General features: G+C 43.6%; 1 protein-coding gene across 9 annotated transcripts in view; it reads right to left on the bottom strand.

The window, feature by feature from the left end:
• Positions 1–24607, bottom strand: part of LOC137375197 (rho guanine nucleotide exchange factor 4-like) — a 578050-nt gene that overhangs the window by 61484 nt on the left and 491959 nt on the right. For 6 of the 9 annotated variants that reach the window (XM_068041983.1, XM_068041984.1, XM_068041986.1 and 3 more), the window contains one exon: positions 2284–2463. In XM_068041983.1, the coding sequence (XP_067898084.1) occupies positions 2284–2463 (180 nt within the window). Of the gene's footprint in view, positions 1–2283; positions 2464–2679; positions 2768–18419; positions 18463–19739; positions 19794–24607 lie in introns of those variants that run through there. The other 3 variants (XM_068041988.1, XM_068041991.1, XM_068041989.1) reach the window with 3 other exon arrangements.

Here is a 24607-nt window from a genome sequence, read left to right as displayed (position 1 = left end):
TTACTAGACTGATACCTGGAATGAGCGGGTTGTCTTATGAGGAATGATTGGACAGGCTAGGCCTGAATCCGCTGGAGTTTAGAAGAGTAAGAAGTGACTTGATTGAAACATATAAGATCCTGAGGGAACTTGGCAGGGCTGATGTGGAAAGGATGTTTCCACTTGTGGAAGAATCTAGGACCAGGGGTCACTATTTCAAAATAAGGGGTCACCCATTTAAGACAGAGATGAGGTGAAATTTTTCTATCAGAGGGTCGTGGGTCTTTGGAATTCTCTTCCTCAAAAGGCGGTGGAAGCAGAGTCTTTGAATATTTTTAACACAGGGTAGACAGATTCTTGATAAGCAAGGGGGTGAAAGGTTATCGGAGGTAGGTGAGAATGTGGAGTTGAGGTTCCAATCAGATCAGTCATCATCTTGTTGAATGGCAGAACAGGCTCGACGGGCCAATTGGCCTACTCCTACTCCTAATTCATATGTTCGTATGTATCTGAAAGACAGGGTAACTCTGTTGGTTATCTCAACTGTGAACTACCATCAAGATTGTTGTTTTTTAACTAGGACCATGTGCCACCTTTGGTTTTCCTGCGATTTGTGCTAAGCATTTACTATGTGCCATCATGATGCTCTGTTCCTGTGGCATCACTAACGTGAATTCAGTTCGAATCTTAATTTGAAGTTGCTAAATTCAAATTGAAATCATGGATAAAATCATCTCCTGCACTATCTTATTAAAATTGCTTAATTCAAACTACTGGATAATTAGATTTTTTTCAAAGAAAAAATGGGATTTGACTTAATCGGCGTCGATTGTCATGGCAATTGAGCAAAACACAGGTCATGATATTGTAGTGGGTAGAGTTCCAGACAAAGGGTTGGATCTTATTGTCCTCCCAACAGAGGGTTCCGTGGTGGGGAGGTGGGGTGTGGTGGGGACGGAGAATCGGAGCGGCAATAGCCTCCATGGAACCCGACGCCAGGATTGTTGGACCCGATCTTCTTGGGGTTGGGGAAACCCCTCGGTGGCACCTCCGCCGCTCTGCGATGGGACCCTAGTTTGAGTATACAGCTCAATGTAATCCGCCACAATATCCCATTCATTCCCAATCTTGAGCTCGCCATGCGGCACTCATGCACCAACACTTTCCCGTCCACAAGAAGCTGGTGCCACCAAGACGGGGAAGGGAGCAACTCTGCATGATTTTGTGGATGGGGGAAGGGGGCAACTCTGCATTTTGTTTGCAAGACTAGCAGCCTTTTAAAACTAGCGCCAGCACCAGCTCCTGCATCAGGTGACACCATGAATGCCATCGCCAAAGCTGCCCATGCCGTGTGATTGGTGGGGGTTGCTGCCATCAATATGTTAAGTGGCCGCCCGCCATGTAATCACAACAGCACGGCCGCGTGGATTCCGTGTGGGACGGCCGCCATGTTCCGCACCCACCGCTGCCCCTGGTGGCTGGACTACATAATCCAGCCCAAAATGTCTGCTCCCTGTAACCAGTATTTTTAAAGTGTTGAAAACAGCAACATTAATGTACTGCTATCATTTTATGACACATAGGGATTTTGGGGCAATCATGTGGAGTGTAATTGCCCATTTCAGAATAGCATGTTCTTCTCCAACACCAGCCATTACACGATAGGCTGTTGAAAGTCACTCACTGAAGACTTGCATGTTAATGTCAGGTCATGAGTAAGATTGAAATCCATTGTATATTTGGCAGCTTCTTAGGGAATGGCATTTAAGGGTACATTCACTGAACTTGCAACCCTGAATAGAGAGCTCCATTCGACTGAGGATAGAACGACATTACTGTAGTGCAGATTCATGCTTTCCACCAAGAGTGCAAGATCAGTGAATTTACCCTTTTGTATTTTTCTTTCAAGTATGTGCACTAAATGTCTGCATACAGAAAAAAAACTACCTATATTTTCTCAGAAGTTGACTTTCAATTATTTTTGCACTAGTAGCAGTCATGCAACATCTTGTACCTTCGAGTTGCATGTCAGTGCCTTTATTGCAGTTTGATCTGCATTGTGCTAACTATATCGATAAGAAAATGGAATTAAATGTTTGGATTATTCAATTATGAGGAACAGCAAAGAACACCTCTGAGGCAGTGCTTCAGCACTGCAGTCCTGTTAGCAGTCATGAGCTGCTTGTGCAGCACTCTCAAGTTTACGATGCCATTAGAACTGCTCAATTCAATTGCTTCTCCACCGTCCCCCCACCCCCAGCCACCATGCTGTCGGTCTTCCTTCCTATATGGAACAGTCCTTACCCGCACAAAGCTGGCAGGGAACCAGCCTTCGCTGTCCACGATCCTTCCCCACCACCACTCTTTGTTGGTAGCATCCACTACTTCAATGACATCACCAGCTTTGAAGCCCAGCTCCTGGTCATCCATAGTGACATGGTCCCAGAGGGCCTCTGCATACACCACACTGCCATCGCTGATGAGCTGCAAGGAATCAGAATAATCTTACTTGAATTACATTTCCAATGCAATATACGAATTTTGGCTTCCATCTTAAATACGAAAACTTCACATTAGCTCATTGGCACTCTGAATTAAATTTTCAGATTTAATTTGAAATGCTGAGCTGGTCTGGAGTGGGTTTTTAAGTTGGGTTCCACGTTATCCGCTTCTAGAAAAATGCTACAAGATGGCACTTACCTGTGTGAAGCAGCACCGTAAGCCCTCTGGATTAGATATCACTTTTAACTGGATTGCTCTCCAGAACTAAGTGCGACAAGCTTCCTGAGAGGCTCAGCAGTAAAAGAGTGAAATAAGTGCTGCTAGGTAACTGAGCATGAACAAGCAGTGACGGGCAATGCACGTAGGTTTTTAATGCTAGGTAACCATGAGAGAAAAAAGGCACAGTATAATTGAAAAAGAACTGTTACATAACACCAATTATTCTCTTTTAAAAATCCCAATACAGAACACTTCGACAGGTAAATAAATATGACCGCTGAAAAATCCAAATTAATTTGTGCAATCCTCCTCAAATGAGGGAATTATCTGAATCAAGTGGAAAATATATATTTTGAATAAAAGCAGTGACTGGCAATGATGCTCTGCCAGTCTTGAGCCTATTCTCTGCCTGCTGATGGCAGTAGCATCAAGCTGCCACCAGGGTACCTCTTGTTTTATGCTTTCCTTCATAGAGTCATAGAGTTATACAGCACAGAAACAGGCCCATCGGCCCATCGTGTCTGTGGCGGCCATCAAGCACCTATCTATTCTAATCCCATTTTCCAGCACAATACTGAGAAATCAATGTGATTGAAGAATGAGCCGCATTCACCACTCAATTTTCTCCATTGACTTTCAACCAAGTTGAGACCAACAAATCGCTACAAAATATTCTCTGCCTAATAGTTATTATTAGTGCCTTGTGTATCTTACTCTGTTAACATTGCCTGGAGTTGGGTACCTGGTATAGCAGAAAATGATGCAGCTCTAGAAAGAACACCCAGTATATTAACTAGTCTGTCAAAGTATTGAGAAAAGCTAACTTTGGAAAGAAAATCTCAGTTCCAGATTTTAATTGCTACCTGTTAACAATCTTTCCATTATTATTCAGAAATGAGATAGATAGGGATTGTGCTTTATGGAAAGTTACAAGTAACAGTTGGAAATATATAAACCAATTTCTACAGGCCAGAGTGGCAAGTAAATTGATAGCGTATTGTCAAAGATATCTTGTACAAATAAAAACTTGATTTGGGACATAGTTGTCTGATGAAGATAATTGATCAAGTTGATCTGAAGAAGAGGTGATAATGAACAAGAATGGTAATATCATATTTCCAATCACATCCAACTGCAAACTTTAATGGAAAAAATCTATAATTTAAAAAGGAACAGCTTTAAAAGTAAAATCTTGGTGCACACATTCATGCTTTAGCAACTCAAATATCTGCTCTCTAATGTCAAAAGGTTCAAGATGTAGAAGGGTGTGTGAAGCACCCAGCATCATTTGTAGTAACACCCTTCAAATGTAACCTGCAGATTGTTACAGCTGACAGTCTTCGTGCATGTAGTCACACAAAATCCCAAGAGAAGGGAAGCTCCTCTGAAAGAGTATGATTGAAGGGTGTGTAGTTACTAAAGGCTTTACAAAGGTTTAATGATTGAACTACAAAAGAACGCGCAAGACAATTTCATAAGATTTGCAATAATCTAATCATCTAGACAACAACTTGTTGACATTTAACGAGTTGTGAAGATATACAATAGAGATATGATGAGCATAGCAAGACTCAAGTGAAATGAGTCTGAAACATTCTTTACAGTATAGGTCATAACTTGAATATGAAATCACTTTCCACTGCTCTTTCAGGAATACTCAACCCACACATACACAACACAAAAGCAAAATACTGTGGATGCTGGAAATCTGAAATAAAAAGAGAAAATGCTGGAAACACTCAGCAGGTCAGGCAGCATCTGTGGAGAAAGAAACACAGTTAACATTTCAGGTCAATGTCCTTCCGTCAGAACTAGAAGAAGTTAGAGGTGTATCAGATTTCAAGCAAATACAGAGGCAGGGAAAAGGGGGAAGGGATAAAGAACAAAAGGGAATGCCTGTGATAGGAGGTGGAAGGCAGGAGAGAATAAATGACAGAAGAAGCAATGGTGTAAGGCAAAAGGAGAAGGTAATAGAACAAGTACAGAAAAGAAACATGGGTCTAAAAGAACTGTAAATGGCAATGGCAGAACCATTACCAACACATGCTATCCAGAAAAATGGGAGCAGTGGTTATGATCTGAAATTTTTGGGCTCAATGTTGAATCCAGAAGATTGTAAAGTGCCTAATCGAAAGACTGAAAATGCTCAAAACACATTTGATTGTCAAGATCTTACGCTCCAGGAACTAGTATTAAGTGTATGCGTTACTAAAGCAACCAGGTGCTATGGTGATAGCTGGAATGTGTGCTCTAAGTTGCTTCTTTCAATACCTAGAAACATTATTGTCAAACCAAAGCAGCAGCCATGGGAAATAATAACATAGGAATCATTAACTAGTGACTTGAGTACAATGACCAGGAAAGAAATATTCGCCATGTTGTGGGGTCTCCAAGTGGTTCAGTTGGTCAATCACATCCCTGTGTGAGACACACAGACCTGGAAGGTCACAGGTTTCATGGAAGCGCTGAGCTGAGTTACTTAATATTGCTTGGGTTAAATGTAGAAATGAAACCACTGACTGTAGCCAGACACTGACATTACCATCTCCGGGTATGTTCTGTCCCACTGGCAGGGCAGAGGTGGCGGCACAGTGGTATACAGTAGGGAGGGAGTTGCCCTGGAAGTCCTCAACATCGATTCCAGACCCCATGAAGTCTCATGGCATCAGGTCAAACATGGACAAGAAAACCTCCTGCTGATTGCCACCTACTGCCCACCCGCAGCTGATGAGTCAGTACTCCTCCATGTTGAACAGAACTTAGAGGAAGCACTGAGGGTGGCAAGGGCATAGAATATACTCTGGGTGGGGGACTTCAATGTCTATCACCAAGAGTGGCTCGGTAGCACCACTGCTGGTCGAGTCTTAAAGGACATAGCTGCTAGACTGGGTATGGGGCAGGTGGTGAGGGAACCAACATGAGGGAAAAACATACTTGACCTTGTCCTCACCAATCTGCCTGCTGCAGATGCACCTGTCCATGACAGTACTGGTAGGAGTGACCACCGCACAGTCCTTGTGGAGACGAAGTCCCGCCTTCACATTGAGGATACCATCCATCGTGTTGTGTGGCACTACCGCCGTGCAAAATGGGATAGATTTCGAACAGATCTAGCAATGCAAAACTGGGCATCCATGAGGCGCTGTGGGCCATCAGCAGCAGCAGAATCGAACTCAACCACAGTCTGTAACCTCATGGCCCGGCATATCCCCCACTCTACCATTACCATCAAGCCAGGAGACCAACTCTGGCTCAATGAAGAGTGCAGGAGGGCATGCCAGGAGCAGCACCAGGCATACCTCAAAATGAGTAGTCAATCTGGTGAAGCTGCAACCCAGGACTATCTGTGTGCCAAACTGCGTAAGCAGCATGCGATAGACAGAGCTAAGCGATCCCATAACCAACAGATCAGATCTAAGCTCTGCAGTCCTGCTACATCCAGCCATGAATGGTGGTGGATAATTAAACAACTAACTGGAGGAGGTGGCTCCACAAATATGCCCATCCTCAATGATGGGGGAATCCAGCACATCAGTGCGAAAGATAAGGCAGAAGCATTTGCAAAAGTCTTCAGCCAGAAGTGGCAAGTTGATGATCCATCTTGGCCTCCTCCTGAAGTCCCCAGCATCACAGATGCCAGTCTTCAGCCAATTTGATTCACTCCGTGTGATATCAAGAAACGACTAAAGGTACCGGATACTGCAAGGCTATGGGCCCTGACAATATTCCGGCAATAGTACCGAAGACCTGTGCTCCAGAACTTGCTGCGCTCCTAGCCAAGCTGTTCCAGTACAGCTACAACACTGGCGTCTACCCTGCAATGTAGAAAATTGCCCACGTATGTCCTGTACACAAGAAGCAGGACAAGTCCAACCCGGCCAATTATTGACCCATCAGTCTACTCTCAATCATCAGTAAAGTGATGGAAGGTGTCATCAACAGTGCCGTCAAGCGGCACTTGCTTCGCAAAAACCTGCTCAGTGACGCTCAGCTTGGGTTCCATCAGGGCCACTCAGCTCCTGACCTCATTACAGCCTTAGTTCAAACATGGACAAAGCAGCTGAACTCAAGAGAGTGACTGCCCTTGACATCAAGGCAGCATTTGACTGAGTATGGCATCAAGGCGCCCAAAACTGAAGTCAATGGGAATCGGGGAAAACTCTCTGCTGGTTGGAGTCATACCTAGCGCAAAGGAAGATGGTTGTGGTTGTTGGAGGTCAATCATCTCAGCTCCAGGACATCACTGCAGGAGTTCCTCCAGGTAATGCCCTAGGCCCAACCATCTTCAGCTGCTTCATCAATGATCTTCCTTCAATCATAAGGTCAGAAGTGGGGATGTTTGCTGATGATTGCACAATGTTCAGCACCATTCGCAACTCATCAGATACTGAAGCAGTCCGTGTAGAAATGCAGCAAGACTTGGACAACATCCAGGCTTGGGCTGATAAGTGGCAAGTAACATTCGCACCATACAAGTGCCAGGCAATGACCATCTCCAACAAGAGAGAATCTAACCATCTCCCCTTGACATTCAATGGCATTACCATCGCTGAAACCCCGCTAGCAACATCCTAGGGGCTACCAGTGACCAGAAGCTGAACTGGAGTCGCCATATAAATACCGTGGCTACAAGAGCAGGTCAGAGACTAGGAATCCTACAGCAAGTAACTCACCTCTTGACTCCCCGAAGCCTGTCCACCATCTACAAGGCACAAGTCAGGAGTTTGATGGGATACTCTCCACTTGTCTGGATGGGTGCAGCTCCAACAACGTTCAAGAAGCTTGACACCATCCAGGACAAAGCAGGCTGCTTGATCAGCACCCCATCTACAAACATTCACTCCCTCCATTACCAATGCACAGTGGCAGCAGTGTGTACCATCTACAAGATGCACTGCAGCAACGCACCAAGGTGCCTTAGACAGCACCTTCCAAACCCCTGACCTCTCCCAACTAGAAGAACAAGGGCAGCAAATGCATAAGAACACCATCACCTGCAAGTTCCCATCCAAGTCACACACCATCCTGACTTGGAACTATATTGCCGTTCCTTCACTGTCGCTGGGTCAAAATCCTGGAACTCCCTCCCTAATAGCACTGTGGGTATACCTACCCCAAATGGACTGCAGCGGTTCAAGAAGGCAGCTCACCACCACCTTCTCAAGGGCAATTAGGGATGGGCAATAAATGCTGGACTGGCCAGCGACGCCTACATCTCATGAATGAATAAACAAAAAAGAACCGGAGAAGCAAGCTCTAAAAATAATGATAGTGATTGGAAATGAGGGATTGCACAGAATCAATACCTCTGGGTTATCTGAACAGGGCCAGAAAGATCCCGCAAAGATATGAAAAGTGCTGGAAGATCAGCTCCGATTGAGAGTGAATTTTTGAATTCATCGCCTGGAATTGATGTCCTACAGGCAACAGCCACAATCAATGGACCAGTTTGTAAGCAGATTCCATAGTAAAGGCAACAAATGCGATTTCTTAGAAACTCAGCTGTCAGACTGAATAATGGAGCTAGTGATTCTATCGACACCCACTGAAGCATTCCAGAAAGACCTCTTGGGGAAAAAGAAAGGTCACAGCATTGATGTACTGCTGGAAGATGGCAGGAAATACAAAGCCACTGTCACTGGACAACAGCACCTGCAAGCACTAGAAGCAAGCAACAGTATCGGCACCATAACCAGGTCGAAAAGAGCAAACAAGCTGTGTGGTAAGTGCGGTCTGTCTAACTCATGGCAAAATTACCCTGCATTTCGAGATCTGTGCAAGGCGTGCATTGTAAAAGGACATTGGGCCCACCTATGCAGGAATTCTGGCACCAAAGATGCAGCCAGAAGCCACGGTAGGACACAAGCAAACAGCAGACAGGCGCAGCAACCTGGCAACCACAGCAAGGAAAGCGCCAGAGACCTGCAAGCCGATACATGAGATCCACAGCAAAACAGACCTGGGACAAGACCCAGAGAGGAGCAAGTCTCAATCAGAAGATGAGCAAGCATTCCACATTAAGAGTAAGAGGATAACTAAGGAGAGAGTAGGGCCCATAAAACACCAAAAAGGTAAACTATGTGTAGGAGTGGAAGATATTGGAATGGTTCTTAATGAATACTTTGTGCCACAAAAGAGGGGGGTGATGCAGATATTGTAGTTAAGGAAGAAGAGTGTGAAGTATTAGATGAGATAAACATAGGGAGAGAGGAAGTATTAATGGGATAAGCATCCTTGAAAGTTGATAAATCACCAGAGCCAGATGAAATGTATCCCAGGCTGATAAAAGAAGCAAGAGCAGAGCATCTGACCATCATTTTCCAGTCCTCACTGGATACAGGTGTGGTGCCGAAGGATTAGAGAATTGCTAACGTTGTACCTCTTTTGAAAAGGGAGTGAAGGATAGACTGAATAATTACAGGCCTCAATAGTGGGCAAATTATTGGAATCTATTCTGAGAGACAGGATCAACTGTCACTTAGAAAGGCACAGGTTAATCAAGGATAGTCAGCATGGATTTGTTAAGGGAAAATCGTGTTTGACGAACTTGATTGAATTTTTTGAAGAGGTAACAAGGAAGATAGATGAGGGTAGTGCAGCTGATATGGTCTACATGGATTTTAGCAAGGCTTTTGACAAGGTACACATGGCAGACTGGTTAAAAAAATAAAATCCCATGGGATCCAGGGAAATGCAGCAAGGTGGATACAAAACTGGCTCAGTGGCAGGAAACAATGGGTAATTGTGGACGGATGTTTTAACGACTGGAGGGCTATTTTCAGTGGCGTTCCGCAGGGCTCAGTACTGGGTCCCCTGCTTTTTGTGGTGTATATTAACGATTTGGACGTAAATGTAGGGTACATGATCAAGAAGTTTGCGAACGACACAAAGATTGGCTGTGTGGTAGATAGTGAGGAGGATAGCTGTAGGCTGCAGGAAAATATTGATGGCCTGGTCAGATGGGCAAAACATTGGCAAATGGAAATCAACTTGGAGAAGTGTGAAGTGATGCATGTGGGGAGGTCAAACAAGGCAAAAATACACAATTAATGGGAAAATACTGAGAAGTGTAGAGGAAGTAAGGGACCTTAGAGTGAATGTCCACAGATCCTTGATGGTGTAGGACATGTCGATAAGGTGGTTAAGATGACATATGGAATCCTTTCCTTTATTAGCCGAGGTATAGAATACAAGAGCAGGGAGGTTATGATAGAACTGTATAACTCATTGGTTAGCCACAACTTGAGTACTGTGTGCCGTTCTGGTCACCTCATTACAGAAAGGATGTAATTGCACTAGAGAAGGTACAGAGGAGATTTACGAGGATGTTGCCAGGACTGGAAAAATGCAGCTATAGGAAAGATTGGATAGGCTGGAGTTGTTCTCCTTGGAACAGAGAAGGCTGAGGGGAGATCTGATTGAAATGTACAAAATTTTGAGGGGCCTGGATAGGGTGGAGGTGAAGGCTCTATTCACCTTAGCAGAGAGATCAGTGACGAGTGGGCACAGATTTAAAGTGATTGGTAGAAAAATTAGAGGGGAGATGAGGAAAAACTTTTTCACCCGGAGGGTGGTGATGGCCTGGAACTCACTGCCTGAAAGGGTAATTGAGGCAGAGACCCTCAACTCATTCAAAAGGCGTCTGGATATGCACGTCAAGTACTGTAAGCTGCAGGGCTATGGACCAAATGCTGGAAGGTAGGATTAGAATAGGTGGATCGTTTTTCGGCCGGCACAGACACAATGGGCCAAGTGGCCTCTTTCTGTGCCTGAAACTTTCTATGATTCTACATTGTGAATCTGACACATCACGTTGATGAAGTCCAACAACTGGAAGCTTTCACCACTATCCACATCACATGACCAAAGAAAGCTGGCAAACATATACTCAAGGTCAAGATTGACACCGGCGCTAGCGCAAATATCCTACCAGTCCGAATCCTCAAAGATATGTACCTGAGTTGTTGGAAATCAATGATACAACCAACAACTACCAAGTTATCCGCATATAATGGGTCACCCATCCCTTGCAGTGGCACATTAACAATGCAATGCAAATACGGCAAGTCAGCAAGGAAACTACAAACGTTCTGCTAGTAGATACGAGTGGACTAGTAGTGGCAGGGCTACCAGTGTGTAAGGACCTCAACATGATAACCATCCACGAGGTCACCAAGGTACCCATTACAGCAGAACAGACCAAGGATACCCACTTGCGTCAGTCCACGACCTACTGCAAATGTACCTGGACCAGTTCAAAGCCGTAGGAGATTTTAAAGGCATTGCCGTACTGCACCTTAGAGAGGATGAATTCTGTCAATCAACCCCCCGGAAAGTGCAGCATGCACATACAAGAAAAACTTAAGTATGAGTTAAATGACATGACGTGTGCATCATCACTCAGACTGGTGCAGCTCAATTATGTGCGTACTGAAGAAGGATGGAGAAGTTAGGGTATGTCTAGATCCGAAGCATCTAAATCTCTCCCTAAAGAGATGCCCCGCAAGATCCTGACATTAGAAGAACTGAACCCCAAGCTCACAGGAGCCAAATTCTTCTCCAAGTTGGATGCCAAACATGGATATTGGTCAGTACACCTAGCTAAGGAATCTCAAGAAGGCACCACCTTCAGAACACCATTTGGAAAATACTGCTTTCAGAGACGACCCTTTGGCTTATCTGTCAGTCAACGACTGTTTCGACAACATGTGGACAGAATTATAGAAAATGTGCCTGGTTGCATATGCATTACCGATGACATTGCGGTAACGGGCAAAACCAAAGAAGAACATAATCAAAATCTGCATTCCCTGATAGCAGTAGCTCGTCGCGAAGGGCTCATTTTTAAACAGCAAGAAGTGCCAGGTGAATGTAAGTCAGATCAATTTCTTTGACTCCATCTATTCAGGTTGCGGAATCCGTCCTGACCCAGGCAAAGTTGAAGATGTAAGGCATATGCCTACCCCACAAGACAAAGAAGAACTTCAGAGATGTCTTGGATTTTTCAACTTTTTGGCACCATACATTCTAAATTTTACTGTCAAAGCATCATCATTGAGAGAGCTCTTAAAAAAAGATATTCCATTTCTATGGCAGGAGGATCATCAACATATGTTTGAGTGTCTCAAACAAGCACTGTCAGCAGATACCTGTACCCTGCAGTACTCTGACCCAAGGAAAAAGAACATCCTGGGAGTCGATGCCTCACAGAAAAGGCTAGGAGCGTGCATCCTGCAGGATGGCAAACCAATTGCATTTGGGTCCAAATGTTTATCCTCAGCACAGTCCAATTACTCAAATATAGAGTGTGAAACACTTGCTCTGGTGTTTGGGATCACAAGGTTCCTACCTGTTCGGTAAGCGGTTCACAGTGGAAGCGGTTCACAGTGGAAACTGACCACAAGCCACTGGAGATAATCTTGCGCAAACCATTGACAAGCGCGCCACCTTGACTACAGCGACTCTTAGTGAAGGTACAGGGGTATGACTTCAACGTTTGCGACAAACTGATACCAAAATGGACACAAAAAATGCTGGAAATATTCAGCAGGTCTGGCAGCAGCTGTGGAGAGAGAGGCAGTGTTAATGTTGCAGGTCAGTGACCTCTCATCAGAACTGGCCAGTTCTGATGAAAGGTCACTGACCTGAAACGTTAACTCTGCTTCTCTCTCCACAGATGCTGCCAAACCTGCTGAGTATTTCCAGCAATTTTGTTTTTATTTCAGATTTCCAGCATCTGCAGTATATTGCTTTTATTATAGTAAAATGGTCACCTCGGATTCACTGAGTAGTTTGCCAAACCTGAGCAACAATGAAGGAGTTCCACTGGATCTACAAGTGGATAGAATGGACATTGAGGGGGAAGATGTGCTCAAAATTGATTTATTGCATTTTGGTCAGCACAAATGTGACCAACTACAATCAGAAACAGCAAATGACCCACAACTGAAGGCTCTGTGGAGAGTCATCATGGAAGGATAGCCTGAGATGATAAAAGAGGTGTCAGAAACCCTCAGATGCTTCTGGCCTTATAGAGATGAACTCGGTATCTTGACAGGCGTGACAGTCAAGGGAAAACAAGTGATTGTTCCCATAGCTCTCCGAGAGGACATCTTGTCACAACTTCACCAAAGCTATATTGCATAGATCGCAAAAGACGACTTGCACGAGACACTGGTTATTGGCCGGGGATCAATAATGGCATTGAAAGGTTAGTGAGGATGTGTGAGGCATGCCAGAGCTACCAGCCACGACAACACAAAGAACCTCTACACCCTCATGAGATTCCATCAGTCCCTTGGTCCAAATTTGCCACTGACCTATTTTCTGTTAATGAAGAAGACTTTATCTTGGTTACTGACTATTTCTCCAAATTTCCAATTGTCAGACAGGTAAAAAACACCTCAAGCGCACTCATCACAGACACAGTAAGTAATTCAGCAATTCAGTCTATTCGGTGCATCTGAAGAAATCATTTCTGACAATTGCTCACAGTATACAGGCAAACCTTTCAGGGATATGTGCGCATGGGGCGTAAACCATGTCATGTACTCACCACATTACCCCAGGTCTAATGGTCTCGCCAAGCGAATGGTTCGCACAGCCAAAGCACTTATCCTAAAGTGTAGGACAATGAAACAAGATCTTCATGTTGCCATGCTCCACCTCAGAGATACACCTATGGATACAGGCTTACCGTCACCAGCAGAGATCACATTTGGCAGACAAGTGCAGCCAAGCCAACATCTGTCCAAATTCTCCGAGATGCAGAAGACACTTCTCGAAAAACAAGGGAGAATGAAGATGGTGCATGACCGACACACAGGGACGGAACTACCTCAACTACATGTAGGATAAAAGGTCAGGGTCATACACTCCACAATGCTAGTCAGAGTAGAAATAGCAGGATATATCGGATGAATACGTGGCTGAAAAGATGGTGTGAGGGGGAGGATTCCTGGGGCATTGGGACCGGTTCTGGGGGAGGTGGGACCAGTACAAACTGGACGGGTTACACCTGGGTAGGATTGGGACTGATGTCCTAGGGGAAGTATTTGCTAGAGTGCTTGGGGCAGGTTTGAACTAAAATGGCAGGGGGATGGGAACCTTTGTAAGGAGTCAGAGGAGAGGGGATCAAAGACAAGAACAAAAGACAGTAAGGGGAATAAGAAAAGTGATAGGCAGAGAAATCAAGGGCCAGAATCAAACAGGGCCACAGTGAAAAATATTGGGAAGAGTACAAGTAATGTTAAAAAAACAAACCTTAAGCCTTTGTGCCTTAACGCGCAGAGCATTCGCAATAAAGTGGATGAATTAATCGCGCAAATAGATGTAAACGGGTATGATATAGTTGGGATTACGGAGACATGGCTGCAAGGTGGCCAGGGATGGGAAATGAACATCTAGGGATATTCAGTTTTTAGGAAGGACAGACAAAAAGCAAAAGGCGGTGGAGTTGAATTGCTGGTTAAAGAGGAAATGAACACAATAGTGAGGAAAGATATTAGCTCTGACGATGTGGAATCTGTATGGGTAGAGCTAAGAAACACTAAGGGGCAAAAAACGTTAGTGGGGGTTGTACACAGACCCCCAAACTGTAATGGTGATGTTGGGAATGCATTAAACAGGAAATTAGAGATGCATGCGATAAAGAAACATCTGTAATTATGGGTGACTTTCATCTGCATATAGATTGGGCAAATCAAATTAGTCACAATACTGTAGAGGAGGAATTCTTGGAGTGTATACAGGATGGTTTTCTGGACCAATACGTTGAGGAACCAACTAGAGAACACGCCATCCTAGACTGGGTATTGTGTAATGAGAGAGGAATAATTGACAATCTAGTGGTGCGAGACCCTTTGGGGACGTGCGACCATAATATGATAGAATTCTTCATCAAGATGGAGAGTGGTTGATTCTGAGACAAGGGTCCTGAATCTTAGGAAACTACGAAAGTATGAGGCGTGAGTTGGCCATGACAGATTGGGAAACAATACTTAAAGAGATGACGGTGGATAGGCAATGGCAAACATTTAAAGAGCGCATGGAGGAACTGCAACAATTGTTTATCCCTGTCTGGCACAAAAGTAAACGGGAAAGGTAGCTAAAACATGGCTTACATGTGAAATTAGAGATAGCATTAGATCCAAGGAAGAGGCATATAAATTTACCAGGAAAATCAACAGACCTGAGGATTGGGAGCAGTTTAGAATTCAGTAAAGGAGGACCAAGGGATTGATTAAGAAGGGGAAAATAGAGTACGAGAGTAAGCATGCGGGAACATAAAAACTGACTGTAAAAGTTTCTATAGGTATGTGAAGAGAAAAAGATTGGTGAAGACAAATGTAGGTCCCTTACTGTCAGAAACAGGAGAATTTATTATGGGGAATAAAGAAATGGCTGACCAACTAAATGCATACTTCGGTTTTGTCTTCACAAAGGAGGACACAAATATCATACCAGAAATGTTGGGGAGCACAGGGCTTAGTGAGAGAGAGGAACTGAAAGAAATCAGTATTAATAGAGAAATGGTGTTGGGGAAATTGATGGGATTGAAGGCCGATAAATCCCCAGGGCCTGATGGTCTGCATCCCAGAGTACTTAGGAAAGTGGCCCTAGAAATAGTGGATGCATTGGTGGTCATCTTCCAAGATTCTATAGACTCTGGAACAGTTCCTACAGATTGGAGCTAATGTAACCCCACTATTTAAAAAGGGAGGTATAGAGAAAACAGGGAATTATAGACCAGTCAGCCTGACGTCGGTAGTGGGGAAAATTCTGGAGTCCATTATCAAAGATTTTATAGCAGAGCACTTGGAGAACAGTGGTAGAATCGGGCAGAGTCAGCATGGACTTACGAAAGGGAAATCATGCTTGACAAATCTACTAGAATTCTTTGAGGATGTAACTGTTAGAGTTGATGAGGGGGATCCTGTGGATGGGTTTATTTGGACTTTCAGAAGGCTTTCGACAAAATCCCACATAAGAGATGAGCATGTAAAATTAAAGCGCATGGGATTGGGGCTAGTGTATTGCGATGGATAGAAACTTGGTTGGTGGACAGGAAACAAAGAGTAGGGATAAATGGGTCTTTTTCCGAATGGCAGACAGTGACTAGTGGGGTACTGCAGAGATCGATGCTAGGACCCCAGCTATTCACAATGTACATTAATGATTTAGACGAGGGAACTAAATGTAATATCTCCAAATTTGCAGATGACACAAAACTGGGTGGGAGGGTGAGTTGTGAGGAGGATGCAGAGAGGCTTCAGGGTGATTTGGACAAGTCGAGTGAGTGGGCTAATGCACGGCAGATGCAGTATAATGTGGATAAATGTGAGGTTATTCACTTTGGTAGCAAAAACAGGAAGGCAGATTGTTATCTGAACGGCTATAAACTGAGAGAGGGGAATATGCAGCGAGACCTGGGTGCTCTCGTACACCAGTCGCTGAAGGTAAGCATACAGATGCAACAGGCGGTAAAAAAGGCAGATGGTATGTTGGCCTTCATAGCGAGAGTATTCAAGTACAGAAGCAGAAATGTCTTGCTGCAATGATACAGGGCCTTGGTGAGGCCACACCTGGAATATTGTTTGCAGTTTTGGTCTCCTTATCTGAGGAAGGATGTTTTTGCTATAGAGGTAGTGCAGCGAAGGTTGACCAGACTGATTCCTGGGTTGGTGGGATGTATGAGGAGAGATTGAGTCATTTAGGATTATATTCGCTGGAGTCCAGAAGAGTGAGGGGGGAATCTCATAGAAACCTATAAAATTCTAACAGGACTTGACAGGGTAGATGCAGGAAGGATGTTCCCGATGATGTGGGAGTCCAGAACCAGGGGTCATAGTCTAAGAACACGGGGTAAACCTTTCAGGACTGAGATGAGGAGAAATTTCTTCACCCAGAGAATGGAATTCGCTACCACAGAAAGCAATTGAGGCCAAAACATTGTATGTTTTCAAAAAGGAATTAGATATAGCTCTTGGGTCTAAAGGGATCAAAGAGTATGGGGCAAAAGCGGGAACAGGCTACTGAGTTGGATGATCAGCTATGATCATAATGAATGGCGGGGCAGGCCCGAAGGGCCAAATGGCCTACTCCTGCTCCTATTTTCGATCTTTCTACGAAAACATGGTTGCCTGCAGACGCATCTGGAGTGTGTGGTGAGCCTAGGTCCTATGAGTTTACAACATCTGGCGGAGCGGTGTTTAGAAGGAACGGAAGTCAACTGAGAGAGGGAGCACATTGCGACGGTGGGGGTGTGACAGAACAACAGGAAGGCAGCCAACTCATTGACAACATGCCTCTAAACCCAGGAGAGCCAAGGGTGAAATCCACATCCCCAGAAGGTTATACCATAACCAGATCTGGAAGAGTTGTCAAACCACCAAAACCATATATGGACTCCTAAGCCTCTATATTTGTAAAGATCATAATCTCTATGCTTGTGTAAATAATTTTGATGTTTTCTAATTTTATGTGTTTCTTACTTTTAGCATACAAGACTTATTTTTGGAAAGAAAGGGGATGTTGTGTGATTGCCTTTAAGAATAATGTACCTTTAAGATCTAAGTATGCTAATGAGCTGATTACCAGGATGCAGTCATGTGACTACATGCCTGTCTCACTCTGCAACTGTAACACCAAGAGGCAGTCTTGTAAATAATTAGCTCTGCACTGTATATAGTTGTTAGCTTTTGAGATCTTCAATTAACCTGAACTCCACACATCTCATTTGTGTTGCACTAGACAACATAAAAAAAAGCTTCTCATTGCAACTAGTGCCAGTGTCTCTTTTTTTTAAACTTGAGCACCCCCTAAATAGATGGCCAATGGGCCAACATGCACGAAAGCAAAGTGGGAGGTCGGGAACGCATCCCCATCCCCTTGCCTCATTAACATCTCTACAGTGGATCTGCGCCAACTGCAGGTGCAGGTTCAGTTGTATTCTTCTGGGCCAGATTTCTAAAGTCCCAGGCAAAGTAAAGGTGGTGGAAGCCCCTTTTTCCTAATCTTTCTGCCCAGCAGCAAAAGTCAGGAAGATCCACATTCTCAAAAGTTTCTAGCATGGAGTGGAGCAGAAAACATTTTTATCTGTTACCTGGTAAGTCCCTTTATTGCTGCATAAATAATCAGAAAACCTCAGTGGCTCTGCTTATTCTTGGATGTCACCCCCTCACTAGTGAACCCACAATCGAATGGCAATTGATCCCTCTGGCACTGCAATGTGCAACATTACTTCCTGCAGGTCGGAGTACCACTGGGGGAGCTGGGATCTGTCTCGAGAAGAGGAATTGAGACAGAAGGCTGAAGTAATAATCACCTCGCCCCCAATCTTGTTGCCATAGCATCTTGGAAAGAGTGGACACCTGGTGGAGATGGATTTCACCCCAAACTCTGAGCCTTCAGCTCATGGGATGACTGATTTATACCCCAAGAAGCAAATGTCATTCTCCGCTAAATAAAGGATCAACAGCTCTTTAACCTGTCCACTGTTAGTTTTTATGATAGACTTGATTACTGTGATATAGATTCATATAAAAGAGTCCGCCACCAAGAAACAGAATTACAGAAACCAGAATGTCCAGCAAATTAAGAGCAGAAAGGGCAATGGAATCATTAGAAACACGAAGCAAGGATTTATGACAAAGATCCTGCACAAATGTTTACAAAATTAAGCAGTTTAAAATTTGAAAAGAGGAAAATAAGATTCTTACTAATTTTCATCTGTTTAGAACAGCAGTAGGATCCCTGCTTTAAATCCAAAGCTATATAAAAGTAGAAGTGACTGTTTTCTTCAGCGTGTGCTAGTAAGAGATGTTTCATGCGTCTGCACTTTGTTCCGAATGCATTCTGCGAGATTCTGCTTTTGTGTTTGAGGCAAATTTTAAAGAGGGAAAAGTACAGTGGAAAATATGTTCGCAACTGGCAAAATGTCCCTGTTGGCCTCAGAGGTTTCAAAACAGAGAAATCATTCATTGAAGTGACAATGATTTGACATTCTTTTATAGTAGAATCACTTGGCACCATCAGAACTTAAGTGCATGGCACTGGTTCAAGAAAGGAAAGGTTAATGTTTAAAAGGGCATCAGAAAGAAATAAAACACTCAAAGCATTTATGACTGAAGCTGCTGTCAAAAATATACTAAACGGAGTCCCATTCACATATTCTTAAAGATTCCATACTTAGTCAATATACTGTGGGTTCAAGTTCCACTCCAGAGGTTTAAGCACAAAAATTTAGACTGGCACTCCAGTGCAGTACTGAGGGAATGCTGCACTGGCTGAGGTACCGTCTTTTGGATGAGATGTTAAAACCGAGTCCCCATCTAACCTCTCAGGTGCAGGCAAAAGATCCCATTATTTGTAGATGAGCTGGGGAGTTCTCCCTGGCGTCCTGGCCAATACTGATCGCTCAACCAGCATTACTAAAAACAAGACTATCTTGTCATTATCACATGGCTGTTTTTGGGAGTTTGTTTGTAAATTAGCTGCTGTGTTTCCTACATTACAACAGTGACAATACCTTAAAAGTACTTAATTGTCTGTAAAGCACTTTGGGATCTCTGGGGGTTGTGAAAGGTGCAATATAAATGCATTTTTCCTGTACATGATTTTTTTTGGTAAGAGGGGGAATAAAAGCTTGCTGATATTATTTAGCATATGGGGCACTGGCATTTGTCAAAAATGAAGATATCACGGTACTATAGAAAGTAGAAGCTTTATTAATTATATATGTTTGCAACAATTATGGACAACATTCAGAGACAATTAGATAGCGAAAGAAAATATGACATTTGCAGTTTAAAGGAATACCAATTCTATTTATCTCAGATATAAACAAATTATATGTGTGCATGCCAATTCTGTGAAGCAGCACCGATCTTTCACTTCAATACAGCATGTTCCAAAATCTGTATTTTACTTTGTTTTATTGATTTTTTCAAAGGTGTAAAATCCATTTTAAAACATTTCAAATTCAGTAATAATTTTCTTTACAGCATCAATTAAATTTTACATTGCAGTTTATTACTTACCAGGGTGCGCATTCTAAATTGGAGGTGCTGAAGGACATGGAGCCAGCCAACGCAGGTCAGGGAACACAGGGTAATGGATGAGTGGAACTTGGCACAGAAGAGAATACAGAAAGCTGAGTATTCAATAAGATGAAATTTATAATGCATGGAGGAGAGGCTGACAGCTCACCAGTGTTGGAATAGTCGAGTTTGGAAGTGATTTTGAGCAGTAGGTAGGTTTGGACAGAGGTGGAGATAGCAGTGTTCTGGAAGTGGAAGTAGGCAGTATTTCTGATGCTGAGGATATGGGCTCAGAAATTCAGTTTGGGGTTGAATAGGGTGCGTAGGGTGCAAAAACTAGTTCAATCTGAGACCATGGCCGTGGAGGGGAATGGAATCAGTGGCAAGATTTAGAATTTGTTCCAGGAACTGAAGTCAATGGTTTCAGTAATCCCAAGGTTAAACTGGAGGAAATTGTGGGTTATCCAGTGCTGGAAGTTAAGTAAGCAGTCTTATAGTACAGAGGCAGGTCCTGGAGTGAACTGCGAGGCTTACATGTGGAGCTGACAAATGATGTCATCAACGAACAGCGTGTAGATGAGGAAGGGAAGGAAATCAAGGATAGATATTTGAGGGATTCCAGAGGTAATGTTGGGAATGGAAAGAGAAGCCATTGCTGGAGAACCTCTGCCTACATCAGATAGGTAAGCATGAACCCAATCGAGGGTAGTCCCACCAAACTGGGCATTACAGGAAAGACGTTGAGCATGTGGCTGCAGAGGATGAGAAGGGAAAATGTACCATAGTCACACTCAAAGAAGGTATATTTTATCACTTTGAATAGAGCTATTTTAGTGCAGTGGCAGAGGTGGAAATTGAATTGGAGAGATTTGAAGCATGGAATTGTTGGTAAGGTGAGCATGGATTTGAGAGGTGACAACATATTCAAGGACTTTGGAGAGGGATGGAATGGTTGGTTGCAAGGACAGAAGTGTTGTAGATGTTCTATCGAGGAGGAATGTGGTGGCCAGTTTGAAAGAGGGTACCATTTACAATGTCTGCTAACATGGGAACCAGGAAGGGAAATTGGGTGATGAGCAGTTTAGTTGGAATTTTTATTCATTCGAAGGATGTGGGCATTACTGGAAGAGCCAGCATTTATTGTCCAGCCCTAATTGTGCTTGAGACAACTGGATGGCTTGTTAAGCCATTGTCATGTCAGAGGGCAGTTGAGAGTCAACTACATTGCTGTAGCTCTGAAGTCACATATAGATCAGACTGGGTAAGGGCAGCATATTTTCTTCTCTAAAGGACATTAGTAAACCACTTGTGTTTTTACAACAATCCAGTAGTTTCATGGTCACCATTACTGTTACAAGCTTTTTATTCCAGATTTATTTAATTAACTGAATTTAAATTCCCCAGCTACTGTGGTGGGATTTGAACTCATGAATCTGGATCATTAGTCTTGATCTCTGGATTACCAGACCAGCAACATAACCACTATGCTACCATACCTGTGAAAGGGGTCAAGTGAGTCGGAAGTGGATCTCTTGAATGTGATGGGCTTAGTGAGAGGCCTGAGGGGAGATGGAAGAAGAGATGGAAAAAAGATGGAGAGGTTGAGGGAGGAAAGTTGAGAGGATATCTGTGAAAAACTCAGATTGATGCTTGGGAGGGAGATGGAGAACAAGGATTTGGCGAGAGGGTTGGAACATGGTAAGGTTCTTGGAGAGGTTAGATGCCAAGGAGTAGGGGAGTCACCAAGGTATAATTTTGGGATAAGGAACACACCACTACGACCAACATTTGGGTAGGGCAGGTGGTTGAAAGTTTTGCCAGCTGAAGAGGCATCTGTAAGGGGCATGATGCCCCCATGCATGATCAAATTTATCGTCAAAACCCATGAAGTCAATGCATCAAAGACAAGGCTTAGTTCACGAGTGAACAGAGGTTCTGAAGGGAAATGTGATGAGAAGTAGGTATTGTTGATTAATTGGCAGAGTCCAAGGTGGAAGTGATGGGTGAGGTGATCAGAAAAGGAAGGGCATTGGCGAGATTAGCCCCAGCAGGAATCTTGTGCAGTAAGGTCGGTGAGTGAAGAGGATGGATTAGCTAGGGTTGCGGCAATGGGCGGCACAGTGGCGCAGTGGTTAGCACCGCAGCCTCACAGCTCCAGGGACCCGGGTTCGATTCTGGGTACTGCCTGTGCGGAGTTTGCAAGTTCTCCCTGTGTCTGCGTGGGTTTCCTCCGGGTGCTCCGGTTTCCTCCCACATGCCAAAGACTTGCAGGTTGATAGGTTAATTGGCCATTATAAATTGCCCCTAGTATAGGTAGGTGGTAGGGAAATATATAGGGACAGGTGGGGATGTGGTAGGAATATGGGATTAGTGTAGGATTAGTATAAATGGGTGGTTGATGGTCGGCACAGACTCGGTGGGCCGAAGGGCCTGTTTCAGTGCTGTATCTCTAAACTAAACTAAATGACGGGCTCGTCAGAGAATTCTGAAAGGTGCAGAAAGTAGCTATGGACTCATCTAAGGGAATTCAACCGTGTGATTGTGGCATGGGAGTATAAAAGAAGAGGAGTAGTGATGAACTGGAGCAGGGTCTCGGGCAGGGAGTCATAAAGTACGGAGAACAGGGCAGAGATGACATGAGAAATTTGTTGAAATTTGAAATCTGAGGGCTGGTGGTGGGTGTAGATAAGGTAGAGCCTTGCTGAATCGATGCACAGATTTCCAGGTTCTAGGAGAGGGTACGATAAATACATGGCTAATCTCCCAGTGATTGGTTTCAGTGCTCTTGGCAGTGCCATTGGGAGCAGTTTTGTTGTCCGGGATTCTGGGTCACATAAGGAGAGCCAAGGTGGAGAAAGGAGCTACACCCTCAAAAACAACTCAACAATTTTACGATTATCACTTTGAAAACTATTTCATAATTCATAACAACAGACTTTCACATTTCTCATTAAATACCTGCAATGAAGAATGTGGTGAAAAGAATTCTCCTGTATAACTCTTGTGCGTATTAAATGCCAGCCTAAGAAATAGTCCTGATAACTATACTATGCTTTACCCTTTACTGCTTATGGCAAACTGTGATGATTAGATACCATCCTAGACAGCCATCTATGAAAGCAACAATGATGTCTGACTGCATTGTCAGGAAAACCCCCCACCTGCCAAGACTGAGGCACACATTATTTTGCCATATGATCATTAAAACTTAAAAGTGCAAGCCCTGACTGGAAGGACATTTGCATAGTACTAGCAATGTTGGAACAAAGGGGACCCAGTAGTTGCTTCCCCAATACACAGAAGTGGTCAGACCAGTTTTAGTAACATGACTAACTGGCTGCTGCAGAGAATTCGAACTTCCAACAAAGGATTTTGAAGTCAGACAAAGCCATGTGCTCATGGAGTAAAGATCTCTTCTGGAACTGAAGCAAGAAGACCTCTCTCCTGCCTGCTTCCAACTCCTTCCCACGGAACTGAATCTTGTGAAAACATATGAAACTCAAAGAGGGAAAGGTTTCCTACGTGAACAAGGTTTTAAGAAGACTATTGGGCCCCCAACGAAAAGCTAGACTATTTACAAAAGGACTAAACCATGAGCTCGAAGCACTATAACAAGATATTGTCTCAAACTGTTCCACCTTATCTTTTCCTCTTCCTATCTGCTTGTGTATATCGCGTGTGCATGCTAGTGTGGGTGCATCGTATATCCGTAGGCGTGAACCGTATTAGAGTTTAAGTTTTAAGTTTGAATAAAATTTCACCTTTCTTCTTTAAATCTGAGAAAGCCTGTGTGAATTGCTTTCTTTGTCTTATAATTGGAAAACTGTGAACAAGGATTCACAAAAAGGGGAACTCAAAACACAGTGTGTTTAAAATTAAACCCTGTTACAATAAGACCAGGTGAAGATAGCAAAAGACCCCCGGACATATTTCTCACCTGTTCGTAACTGTATCAATTAGTAAAAAGGCAGCATGAACATCAGAACCCCATTAATTCACTCTGTTTTGGATTCTGTGGAGCAGTTCAAAGACTGATCATTCTTTGACTGTTCCTTATCCCTCACCATGGTGCAATTCTCTCAGTCATGAATCAGCCCTGCAAATGAATGCAGCAGCTTTCTGCTAATTCTACCAGTTTTGCAGTGCTGCTATCAGGTTGAGAGAAGAGCACCTTCAGGCAACATTTAATTTACTATATTTACAAGACCAATCTTCAGTACCTATTACACTTGTCTCATTATTGCAGCGCAGTCAATTCACAATGTTCTTCTATTCCACTGTGAATCAGCCCTATGTATCTTTGTGGGCCCAGATAGGCTTTCACTCACATTCCATTTTGCATGTACGAATTGACTCCAATGCTGCTTCCAGACAACTTACTGTGGTTATCTGAGAGGCTAAGACTAATCAGGTGATCAACACAATATCCAAGCTATGGAGGAACCTGCAGGCCTTAGCAACGTGGAGCGATGAGCAAAAATATGCAGCACAGTAAATCTCTTCTGTGGAAAAGCACATAACTGGAGTTTGAACAGCCACCATTTAATTAGAAAATCATATTTGGAGCCGTCTCAATGAATTATATCTTTCAAAGACTTATATTGTTGATAGACAGGTTCTATTCAACATGACCACAATTAGCTTTAGCACACAGTCTCTTCATTGCCTAAACATAATAGAACAGCATGCTCCATTTGGGTTTATTTTGAAACTTGTGTATTAAATCAACTACAGCACAGCAGTGCCCACAGTGGAAGTGATCATATTTAAAGGGAATATATGCCTATTGGAATTATTGTCTTGCAAAAGTAGTCAGGGCAAGAATACATTAAAGTTTGAAGTCCAGGCAGTTCCACATATATACATGA

Source organism: Heterodontus francisci, chromosome 11, assembly GCF_036365525.1.
Source record: "Heterodontus francisci isolate sHetFra1 chromosome 11, sHetFra1.hap1, whole genome shotgun sequence".
Classification (NCBI taxonomy): Eukaryota; Metazoa; Chordata; class Chondrichthyes; order Heterodontiformes; family Heterodontidae; genus Heterodontus; species Heterodontus francisci.
Note: the sequence above shows the minus strand (reverse complement) of the source record. Positions and strands in the feature narration are given on the sequence as shown.